The sequence below is a fragment of the Toxotes jaculatrix genome, chromosome 20, assembly GCF_017976425.1.
Source record: "Toxotes jaculatrix isolate fToxJac2 chromosome 20, fToxJac2.pri, whole genome shotgun sequence".
Taxonomy (NCBI): Eukaryota; Metazoa; Chordata; class Actinopteri; family Toxotidae; genus Toxotes; species Toxotes jaculatrix.
In genome coordinates this window covers 5429536-5442095 of record NC_054413.1, presented here as the reverse complement: position 1 = coordinate 5442095, position 12560 = coordinate 5429536, and the positions used below count along the sequence as shown (strand labels likewise).

Sequence of the window (12560 nt, the reverse complement as noted above, 5' to 3'; positions counted from 1 at the left end):
CTCCAAGATGTGTTATTTATGTCTGTAGTTGCACACGTTAGTGTGTTTAAGGGTTAAATTTACCACGTCAGAGCATCATTTCTTACCCTTGGGTGTATACAGTTAGTATTACATTAGTCATGGAAAAACAAAAATCCCAAAGCTAATGGGGATGTAAGCAGCTTGGATTTAAAGGCTTCCAGAAAGGGTGTATTCACATACTGGTCATCCAGCTCTGTGAAGACTTCTTTACCTCCTGTCATTAAAACAAACATATATTTGACCTGTCTGCACTAACAGGCACCTGTGATCACTGGTGCCTGTTAGTGCACCTACCTGTCCAACCTACCTGGACTCAGTAATTATGGGTAAAGGATAAAACTTCTTTTTTAAAAACAGGTAAAGTGCCCTTATGGAGCAGCAAGATGCTGATGTTGCACTTGAGCTCATTGGCGGGTTGCATCTTCTGCATGAGCGAGGCGTTTGTCAGAGGTGGCAGGACAGGCACGTTATTGTTCATTGACTTCACCACAAGGAAGCAGGTGGAGGCCTTTCCACTGTGAGTTGCAGCGGTGCTGTAGTGCTGACTGCAGTCACGCTCTCTCCTCAGAAAGAGTCTCTTTCACACTGCTGCTCCACTATCCTCCTCAGCCGACAACCCTCACGTGGAGGAGTTCGGTGGGTGGGGGAGGTTAGGGGGCCTCAGTGCAATCGTCTCACCCCTTCAGAGAGGAGGAGGAGGAGGAGGAGAAGGCTGTGTGAAGTGAGCCATTCAGCCTGCTCAACCATCTCGCTGTGAAGGTTAACCACCCACACCACGGCAGACCTTGGCTAGGTAGACACGACCCTCCCTCTGGGCACTGGGTTCACTTCTCTCCCCAAAGACATATGTGTGCAGAATACTCGCCAAAACCCAGGGAGGCCCGGGCAGGGGTGGAGAATTACTGACTTAATGTGAGGAGACGAGGCGGGGCAGGCTGCTTCGGAACAAACTGTTCACTGCCTTCGGGTGCTGCAGTCGAGCTTTTAGGCAAACTGGGAAGACTACAAGATGTATTATTCTGAATATGAGCACGGCATCACTAGTGACCGCAAGATTTCTCTGCCATATTGCCTCTTTTGAGCTCTGCCAAGCGGATAACACATAGCTCCAGGAGTACGCTGCAAACAGATCCTATGAACAGTTGTCTTTTTGTCTAATGAGACTGAAACAAGTCTTTTTTTTTTTTACGCGCTCTCAGCAGGACGAATGAAGAAACAACTCACAGCAGAAATATCACTCTTTAATACCTTTTTAAAAACACAGAACATATCTTGAAGAAAAGGCAGCCAATGGGTCCAGCTTGTTCCAGTATTATTTTAAATATCTCCACAATGGAAGACTTATGGCTCAAGATTTTTTTTTTCCTCGATTAATTATAAACAGTTAATGAAGGCTTTTGTTCATTTACTATTTCAAGACAAAAAGTTCATATTTACTGGAGTATAAATATTGTTCCAAAGCTCCTGTAAGAACAAGTCAATGGCAGGATTACAAGTAACTGTGAATGTGTGTAGTCCACGTTCAGGGAGTTGTGTAAGAAGACACCTTCATGACTCATAATTCGTCTAGACATGACAGACTGAATGATACAGACCCATGAGTCGGTACTTTTAGGTCCTGAGCAGAGACGGCGGATAGAACTTTGAGCTCATGCTCTCTGTTTTTCAGCTGATCCGCACGTCTTTCTGCCACATACCAAGGGTGACAATTTCAGTGTGTATCACAAAAGTACAATATTACAATTCACATTATTCTGTATGAGCATCCTTTAGTCTGGGCAGTATGTGTGAGGCTTCAACACTCAAAGTACCACATCATCCCAGCAACCCAGATGGCCTCTAGGTGCTGTTGGCCTGCTCTTGTTCAAAAAGAGCCATAGCTAGATGCGAGCGTGAGCCCAAACCCTCCAGGTTGCTGAGTACACAGCGGTGGTAGATATCTTCACTGAACCGCGGGTTGCACGTTCGCCGTACGTATTTCTGGATAAGCGCCGGCTCCACAGCTCTGAACACGTGCAAGCCTGAGTAGCGAACAAATATGTCGTACACGTCCATGCTTTCCAGCAGATCCTCGTTGTCTAAGATGTCGGCGGCCATCTTGGTCCGTGCGGTCATGTAATCCGCGTTGTAAAAGCACGCCTCGTCAAAGACGTGGCGGTCAAAGTGGCCGTCTCGCAGTGACTCAGAGGCAAAAGAGGAGGAGGCAGCAGACGGCTGCTGGTCGCGGTAGACGACAGCAGGGCTGTACTCTTGGAAGTGGATGGGGAAGAAGACTTGCCAGCTGCTGATGGCATTCATTCTGCAGCGGTTCAGGAAGTCAGCGTTGACTTCTGTCCACACGCTGGACAGGAAAAACAGCGTGTCCACCGGATGCTTCTTGGAGATGATGTCCATCAGCTTGACCTGTGAGGGCACCTCCGTCTTCACGCTGATCCAGGGAATCTTCACGTCTCCGTAGCGTTTCTCCACCTCCCCGATCATGGCCTTGATGCCAGCAAACACGTCAGTCTGGCTGACTCGCTGAGCATCGAATGGATCGTATATGAACAAGAACGTGAGTAAAACATTATCATGAGTGTCGAGAGTGTTCATTACATACATGTCGAGGAAGTTACTGACGTAGTCTTGATCCTGGGCAGTGACAGGTAGGATGACCTGCACCCGTGTTGCCTCTGTCACATAAGGCATGGGGATAATTTCAACTGCACTGAGAGGTCGCAACAGGTTGACCCGTTTTACAATGACTTGACTGTGGCCTTTCTGGGTATAGGCCTCCAGCGCGAGGTCCAGCATGTACTCCATACCACGCGTGGGATCAAAGCGCCGGTACCCGTTAAGTAGACGGCGTTTACGGAAGCGTAGCTGGGGCTGGTAACGTTCGTTTAGACGCTCCACTGCAATCTCCAGAACTGCGTTTACATCAGCACGGTCTGCCCCTTTTATCTCACACTTTGGAGAGCTGTCAACGCATGAGTAAATATGCTCTTCTGTGAAGTACTCCCAGTTTATGACCTCAAAACGGGTTCTTGGTTTGAAGGGAGGGTTGATTCCTATAGGCCACGTAACTCCAGCCTTACCCTCTGGTGTCAGGTCACTCAGGTTGTTGATCTGCATCTGTTGAGTACACAAAAAAAAAAATCTGTCATGTATTATCATAGCGATAAAAAAAAGATATCCATTTAAATAAAACATGCTGCCTACACTGTGTAAACATTTGCCTTCATAACATTTGATTGCTCTGCGGTGTAAGGTATGTTCTAAGTCAAGTCAAAACAGCCCTAATTACCTATCATTAGTAGCTACTTCAATTACATAACAAGGCTTCTCAGGAAGATCATATTCATAATAAGATGACACTGGAATGTAGTATTTCATGTCCCAGAAAAACACCTTATCCCTTGTCTTGTGTTTCTGACATGTATAAATATTGTATCAGTCGGGAATTTCTGCACTGGCTCAAAGCGTGGGTGTGGTGGATGGGAGAACAAACACTGTACTTTGACACAGATAGCATCACTTTATCAGCTCGCTGGATGTAGTCCAGATAAGCTGTTTACAGATGTGAAAAAAGCACTGTTTGGTATTACAAACCTGGAGCTGTTGGATCTGAAGGTAAGTCCATTCCAGCTCGATCTGGCTGAAGCGTTTGTGTAGGCGGTACATGAGATTAGGTTCTGACACAGGGTGGACTGTGAAGGCATTTTTAAACTGCGAGCTGTCTTCACGCTCTGGATCTGCGTTTTTCCCAATTTCAAAGTAGCGATAGGTCATCTCCTGTGAGCCACACAAACAGTGACGAAGAAAGTATTAGAATGGATATTCTGCCAGTGAAACTCTGTCAGAAGCACATTAAACTGATAAAACTACACCTCTTTTTTTTTTTTATAATTTCCACAGATACCCATGGATTACATGTTTTTTTTTTTACCTGGTGCACCTCCACACAGCTGAGGCCCAGGTAGTCAATAATGCAGCGGCCCAGCCACTCATCAGGTCTCACGCTGAGGATATCATTACGGCAGGTGTCAAGATGGGGCTGCAGACGGGCCAGCAGACTGCGAGACAGCAGATAGCCATAACCCCCGTGGCAGTAGCGTGCCTTCTCCTCCCCACCGATGAACTCCTCCGCCCTGCCCATGTAGAGGTCCTGACCTGCACTGAGGTGGCCCACCAGCTCAGACAGACGATCAGCCTGCATGTAAGTGTCGTCCTGGGCTAAGAGGAACCAGTCGTAGTCTGAGCCATAGTGCTGGTGGAGGTGACGCACCGTCTCGTACATCAGCCACACTGGGCGGTCGTCACCGTGAGCAACTACAGTCATGCCATGAGGCACCTTGGGGCTGCGCAAGCCTGTGAAGAAAAAGGTGCGGTGGAAGTGGTGGGCAACTGTGCGGTTCACCGCCACAGCCAGCGTGTTCAGGGTGGCCCGAGAGGTCAGTACGCCCACCAGCAGTCGCTCTCTGATGCCCAGTTCAGTGTGGATATATCGAGTTCTGGAGAGGTAGGCACAGAAACAGAACAAAAACATAATAAAGGACAATAATGTGACATGCTACCGCCCATAACAATCATGCTTCCATAACAAGAAATATAGATAATAATCAGCTGAAGGATCTGAATGAAAGCGTTAGAAAGATGACAAAATATCCTGCATTTGTGGATAAGTATGTCTCCACTGTAACATCTGAGCTACTTTACATTTGAATAAACAGGTTTTACTAATGCATCCTCTAATCTGTCAGGCAGCTATACTGTGTATCTCAGTCTGTACATTTAGATATGCAGATTTTAATGGCTGTGAATGTTTGTGTGATGTTATGCAGAAATGTCTTCTCTCCAACAGCACTTGGAGAAAACAATGCCCAAGACATAACTTCAACACTCACCTGAGGACTTTCTTGTGTGGCTTGTTTGGGTCTTTATGATAGGGCACTATCCGGGGTTGAAAGTCTTCATCTCCAGCTCCATCCCTTGAGACCTTCTGGGCATCCCCTCTGCCCAGGAAGTGCCTCCCATTGCCCAGTTCATCTCTACAGGAGTCATCGGTATCCCCTTGCGTCCAGGACACCATCAAAAGACTCAGACTGCATCCCAGAGACAGCCCGAGGATAAGGGGTAAAGCAGGCCTGAACACGGCCAAAAACGAGGAAAGACGCATATCTGGCAGTTATGAGCTACACTTAATGAGGTTCAGGAAAATTTTACTAGCTACAGTGTACAGAGCATTTAAAGATGTGCCAGGTTTCCTGCCCAAGCTTAACACTTTTTTAGCTAAAAATGTGCCTGTGTTAGGAGAAACTGATTTACTGTCACTGTCGGAAAATTGACTTAAATGTCACATAGTGTCTCTTTCTGTCTCATCCGGTGAGACAGTCGTTATAAAAAAAAAAAAAACTATTTTAATTAACCTATCACGAAAATGGTTTATTTGAACGTTACTTCCTAGACAAACTAAATTAAAAGACAAACCGTTTTATCTTCAGCCTCATATTTGAGATTGCAAACTTGACGCTAAGTTAACGGTGTAAACTAGTTTACCCTTTTTCAAGAACAATTAATTGCAAGTAGCTTAATACCATTAAGATTTAATGTGACTTCAATGCTGTCTAACAAACCAAGCTGGCTGTGTTAGTCACTCCTATGTAAACTATGTAACATTACTCTGGGTATACATTGCCTTTCGAGCTAACGCTAGGTTAATTAGCCTAATTAATTTTGATTACGCTAATAGCTACTTTTAAAGTGAGCTAACTATATAGCTATACGCGATACGTGACAGGGTAAGGATGACCTTGATCACGTTTACCTAGTTATCTGGCAATGGAAAACCGAAATGCGAGCGGACTCGAAAGTTTTTGATCGCCTCATCCGAAACTATAATCCCCGCGGTACAACAGTCTCGTTATGTGTCGGAGAAACAAACATCAAAGAGCAAGCTAGCATGCTAGCATCGCGACCGTTGTTTTAGTGCGGATATGTGGCTTCTCGATCCATCTCCACGAACGCTGACTCGAAGGCACGGATCCCACTTTTCGTCGCCGATCCAGGTAAAAAGCCATCAAGCGCAGCCACACGTATGTCGTCCATTTTCTCCAGTTTCTTTTACTTCCTCAAAAAAATTGAGTGCCACATGCACAGAGTAGCAATAGCGTCGCTCTCACGTCGTTCTCGCCCTCATCATCAACGCCTGAGCCTGTGCTGCTGCAGCATCACCTCTGACTGACTCAACGGACCTGTGCCTGTGCGGTAATAACCGCTTAATAACACAATACTAAAGCCCATAATCTCAAAATATCATATTCATATGAATGTAAATGATGATGATTTATGTGTGGGCCCGTGTCAACATATATGAAGATCATGGCTGGATTAAGTTTCTAGGGCTCCCTGGGGCAATGATTGCTGAACCCCTACTGACCCTGCACTATGCATAGTAGATTAATTCTTTTCACAGCCACCCAGAAAAGCAAGGCAGGAAACAATCTTGGTGACTGATTCATAATTTTTTTTAGTGGTCTGACCAGTTTTCAAACCTAACATCTTTGGGTTTTGGACTGTTGGTCAGATTTTAAAAAAATATTATTTGAGTGAGTTAACTGTATCTTCAGGGAATCACAATGAGCCTGTTACACTATTCTCTGGCTTTTTATGTATTGTGCAATCATGATCCTCTATTTTTGCGAGTTTTTTGTATGTTGAACATCTGTAACTTTTAATCAGTCAGTGCCTAGTTTGTTTTAACCACATCATTTCATGTGCAATACTATGTGACTGAAACTTACTCAATTTACATTTTATTGACATCAGCCTCTTCTGCATACCTGGTGTTGAACTATTTGTTTTTATATATATAACTCTGCCACTTTACATATGTTCGTTTTTTATCATTTATTCATTTGCAATACTAACTTATTTATTTTATTTAATTTTTGTTATCTAATTTAATTTATGGACATTGGCTCCTTCGCCCATCCTTCACTGCCTCTCATTTCTTTTGTCAGGCTTATTAACTCACTATATTTTTAAGTCCCTGCCAATCATTACATTATTTTACCCATTTATGAATTAAATCTTATACTACTGTGAGAGTAAATGGACGTTTTACTGCAGTACAACGAGAAGGGGACGGCCCATGTGTTAACACCGCCCTTCTTGGCCTTATATGGTTCGTCTGGCGGTTTGGCGAGCGGCTACATCCACCCGGCGAAAAGTGGACACGAGACATCGGTGTGGTCCGGAGAACACTAACTCTTTATCCAGGTAAGATAGATATTAATGGCGCCTGACAAGTACGACTCAAATGGATATCATACACAGGTTGCCGCGGAAAGAAACGTGGACTTGAAAAACATTAACTACCCACCGAATTAGCCGCCTTCAGAGCTTGTCGTAGCTAGTTGGGCCTTGCGTCAGGTTAGCTTTAGCGGCTCAGGCCTGTTAATTGTAGTGAGCTACCGTTGTTAGCTTAGCTAGAAGGCTAACGCAGTCAGCGGGCAGTTTGTGAAAACTGATGTGATTTGTCTACTATGTGTGACGGTTTGGCTCAATTCAGGTACCTTACTGTCTGAGTATTGTTATCGACTAATCAGTCTAAAGTGACAGAATTTACCATTGATGTTAGCGGCATCAGCTACCGTTAGCTGCTAACAGCTGGGCTACCAGGCTTTATAACGTGAAGAAAGCGTGCGAGCAGGTGGGACTGAAAGGAAATAAAATGCGGTCTTAGTGGTATGCGGTAACCACCATCACAGCTCTTGGGGCTGTACCGTGAGCGGTATTAGGCCTTTTCTGATTTCCTTAAAATTAAATTAAAGATCAGCTGTAAATGACTGTATGAATGTAAAGTTACACCGGCATATTTTTGACGCTGCTTAACCGGCAAGTGATCATCTCCTTAGGCTACTCTCTGTAATCTATTAGTCATTTTTATGATGACTCAGTCTCAAAACTGCGAAATAATTGAGCAACTGAGAATATGGGTACCGTTATGGTTTGTTTTTTTTCTTTACACAATATAGTATTATTAGAGTGACTGTTGATTTATGTGTGTCCTTTTCCCCCTCTTTTATTTCTAATAATTGATCAGCCTTGCAAAACCATGCCATCCGACTTAGCCAAGAAGAAGGCAGCGAAGAAGAAGGAGGCTGCCAAAGCCCGCCAGCGTACCAAGAAACCTGATGAGGTAGATGGGGAGAGTGAACAACCAGAGACCCAGCGTAATGGAGCAGAGAGCAATGGTGAGAGGAAGACTGATCTTTGAGTAAATATTACCATTCTAGGCTTGGTCGTGGTTAGCTGTCATTCCTGAGATGCACTCTGGCACTGGCATGTCACATATCTTTTATGAGTCAGATTTGCATAGTGCACCACATTTGAACCTTTTTGTTGTTTCCGTGAGTTCATATTTAGCTTGATTATTGTGCAAAATAGTGAACAGGGTTTTGTTTTGACAGGTATTGCTAGTTTGACTAAGGAACTGGATGAATTTGAGCTGCGGAAGACAGAGGCACGGGCAGTGACAGGCGTTTTGGCATCACACCCGAACAGCACTGATGTCCACATCAGCAGCCTCTCGCTCACTTTCCATGGGCAAGAGCTGTTAGCAGACACCAGCCTGGAGCTCAACTCAGGCAGACGCTATGGCCTCATTGGACTTAATGGCACAGGTAACCTTTTTTCTCCTGGCTCAGAATGTTTCTTGTCAGTAGTGTCTCCATTCAGTGATGTGTTTTAGGTACTGAGAAAGCTACACAGTCTTAACTGGCATGCTTGAACTTTTACACTTTTTAACTTCACTTACCTGTTACATACCACATACAGTAATATGTATATATATATTTTTTTAACCTTTCAGGAAAATCCATGCTGTTGTCAGCCATTGGGCATCGTGAGATTCCCATTCCAGAGCACATTGATATTTACCACTTGACCCGGGAGATGGCCCCCAGCGACAAGACAGCTCTGCAGTGTGTTATGGAGGTTGATGAAGAGAGGATTATGCTGGAGAAAGAGGCAGAGAGACTTGCCCACGAGGACTGTGAGTTCCATGAGATTATACCATGCAATAAGAAACTGCAGAGGAGAAATGCAAAACATAAACCCAATCTGAGTGTTGATGATTTGGGTTTAGATGTCCTTATGATGCTGTATTGGTTGAAATTAAGAGTAAGCATGCCTCCCTTTCCCTTCACAGCTGAGTGTGAGAAGCTGATGGAGCTGTATGAGCGTCTGGAAGAGCTGGATGCAGACAAGGCAGAGGTGCGAGCCTCTCGGATCCTCCACGGTTTGGGTTTCAGCACTGCAATGCAGAATAAGAAACTGAAGGACTTCAGTGGAGGATGGAGGATGCGTGTTGCTCTGGCTAGGTAAAGACAAAGGGCTTAGCACTACACCATTCAGTGACATTGTATATAAGTTACCTCGTGCAACTCACAGCAGAGCTTCATCTAGTTCAGAATGTTCATATTTTTGTCAAGTTAAGACGTTTTCTAAGTGAAACTATGGAGGCTAACTCATGACAGGTTTTCTGTAAACTGAACATAAATAAATATTCATTATTTTTGCAGAGCCCTGTTTATCAAGCCCTTCATGCTGTTGCTGGATGAGCCCACTAACCACTTGGATCTGGATGCTTGTGTGTGGTTGGAAGAGGAGCTGAAGTCGTAAGTTCACACCCTGCTTCACTGTTTAGAGTCCATACAGTTATGTACGTATTTCATGTGTATGTGGAGATGAGTATTAATCAATCTGATGATACAGGTTCAGGAGGATCCTTGTGCTCATCTCACACTCTCAAGACTTCCTGAACGGTGTGTGCACCAATATCATCCACCTACATCAGAGAAAGCTGAAATACTACACGGTAAGAACACTTGGCTGAAACTACTGCTTGTGCCTTAAACCAAAATTAAGAAGCACAGTGCCAGAAAGGAAAGCAGTCCCAGCATCCCTTGGAAGGTCTTAAAAGTATCTCAGATGGACTCTGCCATCTGTGACCTCATCACTCTAAATAAGGAAACTGGGGGTAGGCTGTTACTAATTATGTGATTGGCCAACGGCCTGTTTGATGACCATGCAAATCTATTTTTATTTTTAGGGTAACTATGACCAGTATGTGAAGACCAGAGAGGAGCTGGAAGAGAACCAAATGAAGCGCTTCAACTGGGAACAGGACCAGATAGCACACATGAAGGTAAATGAGGGACACCATGTGGTGGAATGTTTTAACTGCAAACAATGGGGAGTTGGACTGTAATTAATACATTTTAATGAAACATCAGAAGTGCTATTTCACATAACAAAATTTACAAAATTTAATGTGACTAATGGTTTAGACAGTTATTTACTAAGTAAATTGATGTAACAGGATGTGACAGACAATTTCCTGGGGAAAATCCTGAAATTGTTTCCTTTTGTGTTCTAAACAGTCGCAAGTTTCTGCAAACAATCATTACGTGGTTATATGGAGAATCAAGACCTGCACTCATTGTCCTATTTTACATCCCTCTCCTCCAGAATTACATAGCCAGGTTTGGTCACGGTTCCGCAAAACTGGCACGACAGGCACAGAGCAAAGAGAAAACACTGCAGAAGATGGTGGCGTCAGGCTTGACTGAAAAAGTTGTGAATGACAAGGTACTGTAATGTAGTGGGTTACTGATAGGCTTGTAATAGTGGTTTGGAAACTGGCAGTGTTACCACCAAGGAGTGGTTTTGACCCAGTGACACACACATATACATTTACTATCACGATACTAATGCCTCCCTCTGTCTCCCACAGACTCTGTCATTTTATTTTCCTCCCTGTGGGAAGATTCCTCCCCCTGTTATCATGGTTCAGAACGTGAGCTTCAAGTACAGTGACAACACAGTGAGTATAGTGAATACAGTAGGAAGCACAAAGTTTTGTTCACTGAAAAATGGATTTATTTCAGTCTCACTCATCTGTTCATGTTTCCTGTAGCCACACATATATACAAACCTGGAGTTTGGTATTGACTTGGATACACGAGTGGCTCTGGTGGGGCCCAACGGTGCAGGGAAGTCCACGCTGCTGAAGCTGCTGATGGGAGAGGTTGTTACAGTTTAATTCCCCAATATCCTGCAACAACCCACAATTGTTTTCTGAGTATTAACATTTGATTTTGTTCTTTTCATAGCTCCTACCCACCGATGGCATGATCCGCAAACATTCTCATGTTAAAATTGGGAGATATCACCAGGTAAAAAATGGAGTCTGACTTGTTTTCCAAAAAAAAGCATTAGAATGCACTGGAGTTTATCTGAATCAGGGCAAAATTCATGGCCTGAGAGACCTTTCTAATGCAGTAGCTTATACAGTAAAACTAAATATCTCCTATGTACCTGCTCATGTTACAGCATCTGACAGAACAGCTGGAGCTGGACCTGTCTCCTCTGGAGTACATGATGAAGTGTTTCCCTGAGATCAAAGAAAAGGAGGAGATGAGGAAGATCATCGGCCGCTACGGCCTCACAGGAAAACAGCAGGTGAAAATGAGATATTTTCCAGAGGAGACCGAATATGGTCTTTTTTTTGGTCTGTCTGCAGTAGTTTCTAAATTGACACCCAAAATATGTTCCAGGTCAGTCCAATCAGGAACCTGTCAGATGGTCAGAAGTGCCGGGTGTGTTTTGCCTGGCTGGCCTGGCAGAACCCTCACATGCTGTTCCTTGATGAGCCCACCAATCACCTGGATATCGAGACTATTGACGCATTAGCAGAAGCAGTCAACGAGTTCGAGGGCGGCATGATGCTAGTGAGCCACGACTTCAGGCTAATTCAACAGGTATGTGTTACCATTACATGTATTCCATTGGGTTAGAAATGGATGTAAAGCAAAGGATTAATGTTAACAAGATATAGCTTGCACCATTATAAGGTCCTTCTTTTCTCCAGGTGGCTCAGGAGATCTGGGTGTGTGAGAATCAAACCATCACAAAGTGGAACAGAGACATCCTGGCATACAAGGAGCACTTGAAATCAAAAATTGAAAAGCAACAAGCGCATGACATCTAAAGCAACATCACACTCTGAGCCACTCCTTTATCTTGCATCATGCATTTGACCTGTGAGCTCCTGAAGGGATGAGCAGGGTTTGTATTGCAGGAAATGTCCTGAAGAGAACTGAAACAATCTCTTATGCATCTTATTGGACACGTCTCTTGTACATGTTGTACTGTATTTCCATCTCGGTTTGACAGTGCTGCCCTGTCCCGACCCAGTCCCTCCTCTCCCATCACCTCAGGCTGCACTCTGATTGGCTGATTCACCTTAAGCATCTCAGTGCATTTTGGAATGCATTCCATTGTGCTGTCTTCATAGAAAAGTTTTATTTTTCCAAATGTTCTGTTTTATCCCAACATGTATGCAGCAGCTTTTAGGTCATATTTTATGATATTTAAAAGTTGACTTTTTTTTTTTCTCCCCATGTTAAAGCAGTTCTGCCTTATTTAACAATGTAATGCAATAAAGGTTTGTCTGAATAAACAGAACATAAAAATGGCATGTTTAGATTGAG

At 44.0% G+C, this 12560-nt stretch overlaps 2 protein-coding genes across 2 annotated transcripts; one reads left to right on the top strand and one right to left on the bottom strand.

Annotated features, from left to right (window-relative positions):
• Nucleotides 1-1249: 1249 nt before the first annotated feature.
• On the bottom strand, nucleotides 1250-6228 carry chpf2 (chondroitin polymerizing factor 2). The gene is made up of 4 exons (XM_041066162.1): nucleotides 4908-6228; nucleotides 3950-4514; nucleotides 3613-3795; nucleotides 1250-3135 (listed from the first exon to the last, which is right to left on the bottom strand). Exons 1-4 carry the CDS (start codon nucleotides 5177-5179, stop codon nucleotides 1861-1863), a joined length of 2295 nt encoding a protein of 764 aa, XP_040922096.1. The 5' UTR covers nucleotides 5180-6228; the 3' UTR covers nucleotides 1250-1860.
• Nucleotides 6229-7176: 948 nt separating this feature from the next.
• Nucleotides 7177-12545, top strand: abcf2b (ATP-binding cassette, sub-family F (GCN20), member 2b). The gene is made up of 15 exons (XM_041065539.1): nucleotides 7177-7281; nucleotides 8108-8258; nucleotides 8475-8687; nucleotides 8876-9058; nucleotides 9215-9386; nucleotides 9588-9683; nucleotides 9781-9883; nucleotides 10118-10213; nucleotides 10537-10656; nucleotides 10802-10891; nucleotides 10985-11095; nucleotides 11181-11243; nucleotides 11401-11529; nucleotides 11625-11828; nucleotides 11939-12545. Exons 2-15 carry the CDS (start codon nucleotides 8120-8122, stop codon nucleotides 12056-12058), a joined length of 1839 nt encoding a protein of 612 aa, XP_040921473.1. The 5' UTR covers nucleotides 7177-7281; nucleotides 8108-8119; the 3' UTR covers nucleotides 12059-12545.
• The last annotated feature ends 15 nt before the right edge of the window (nucleotides 12546-12560 follow it).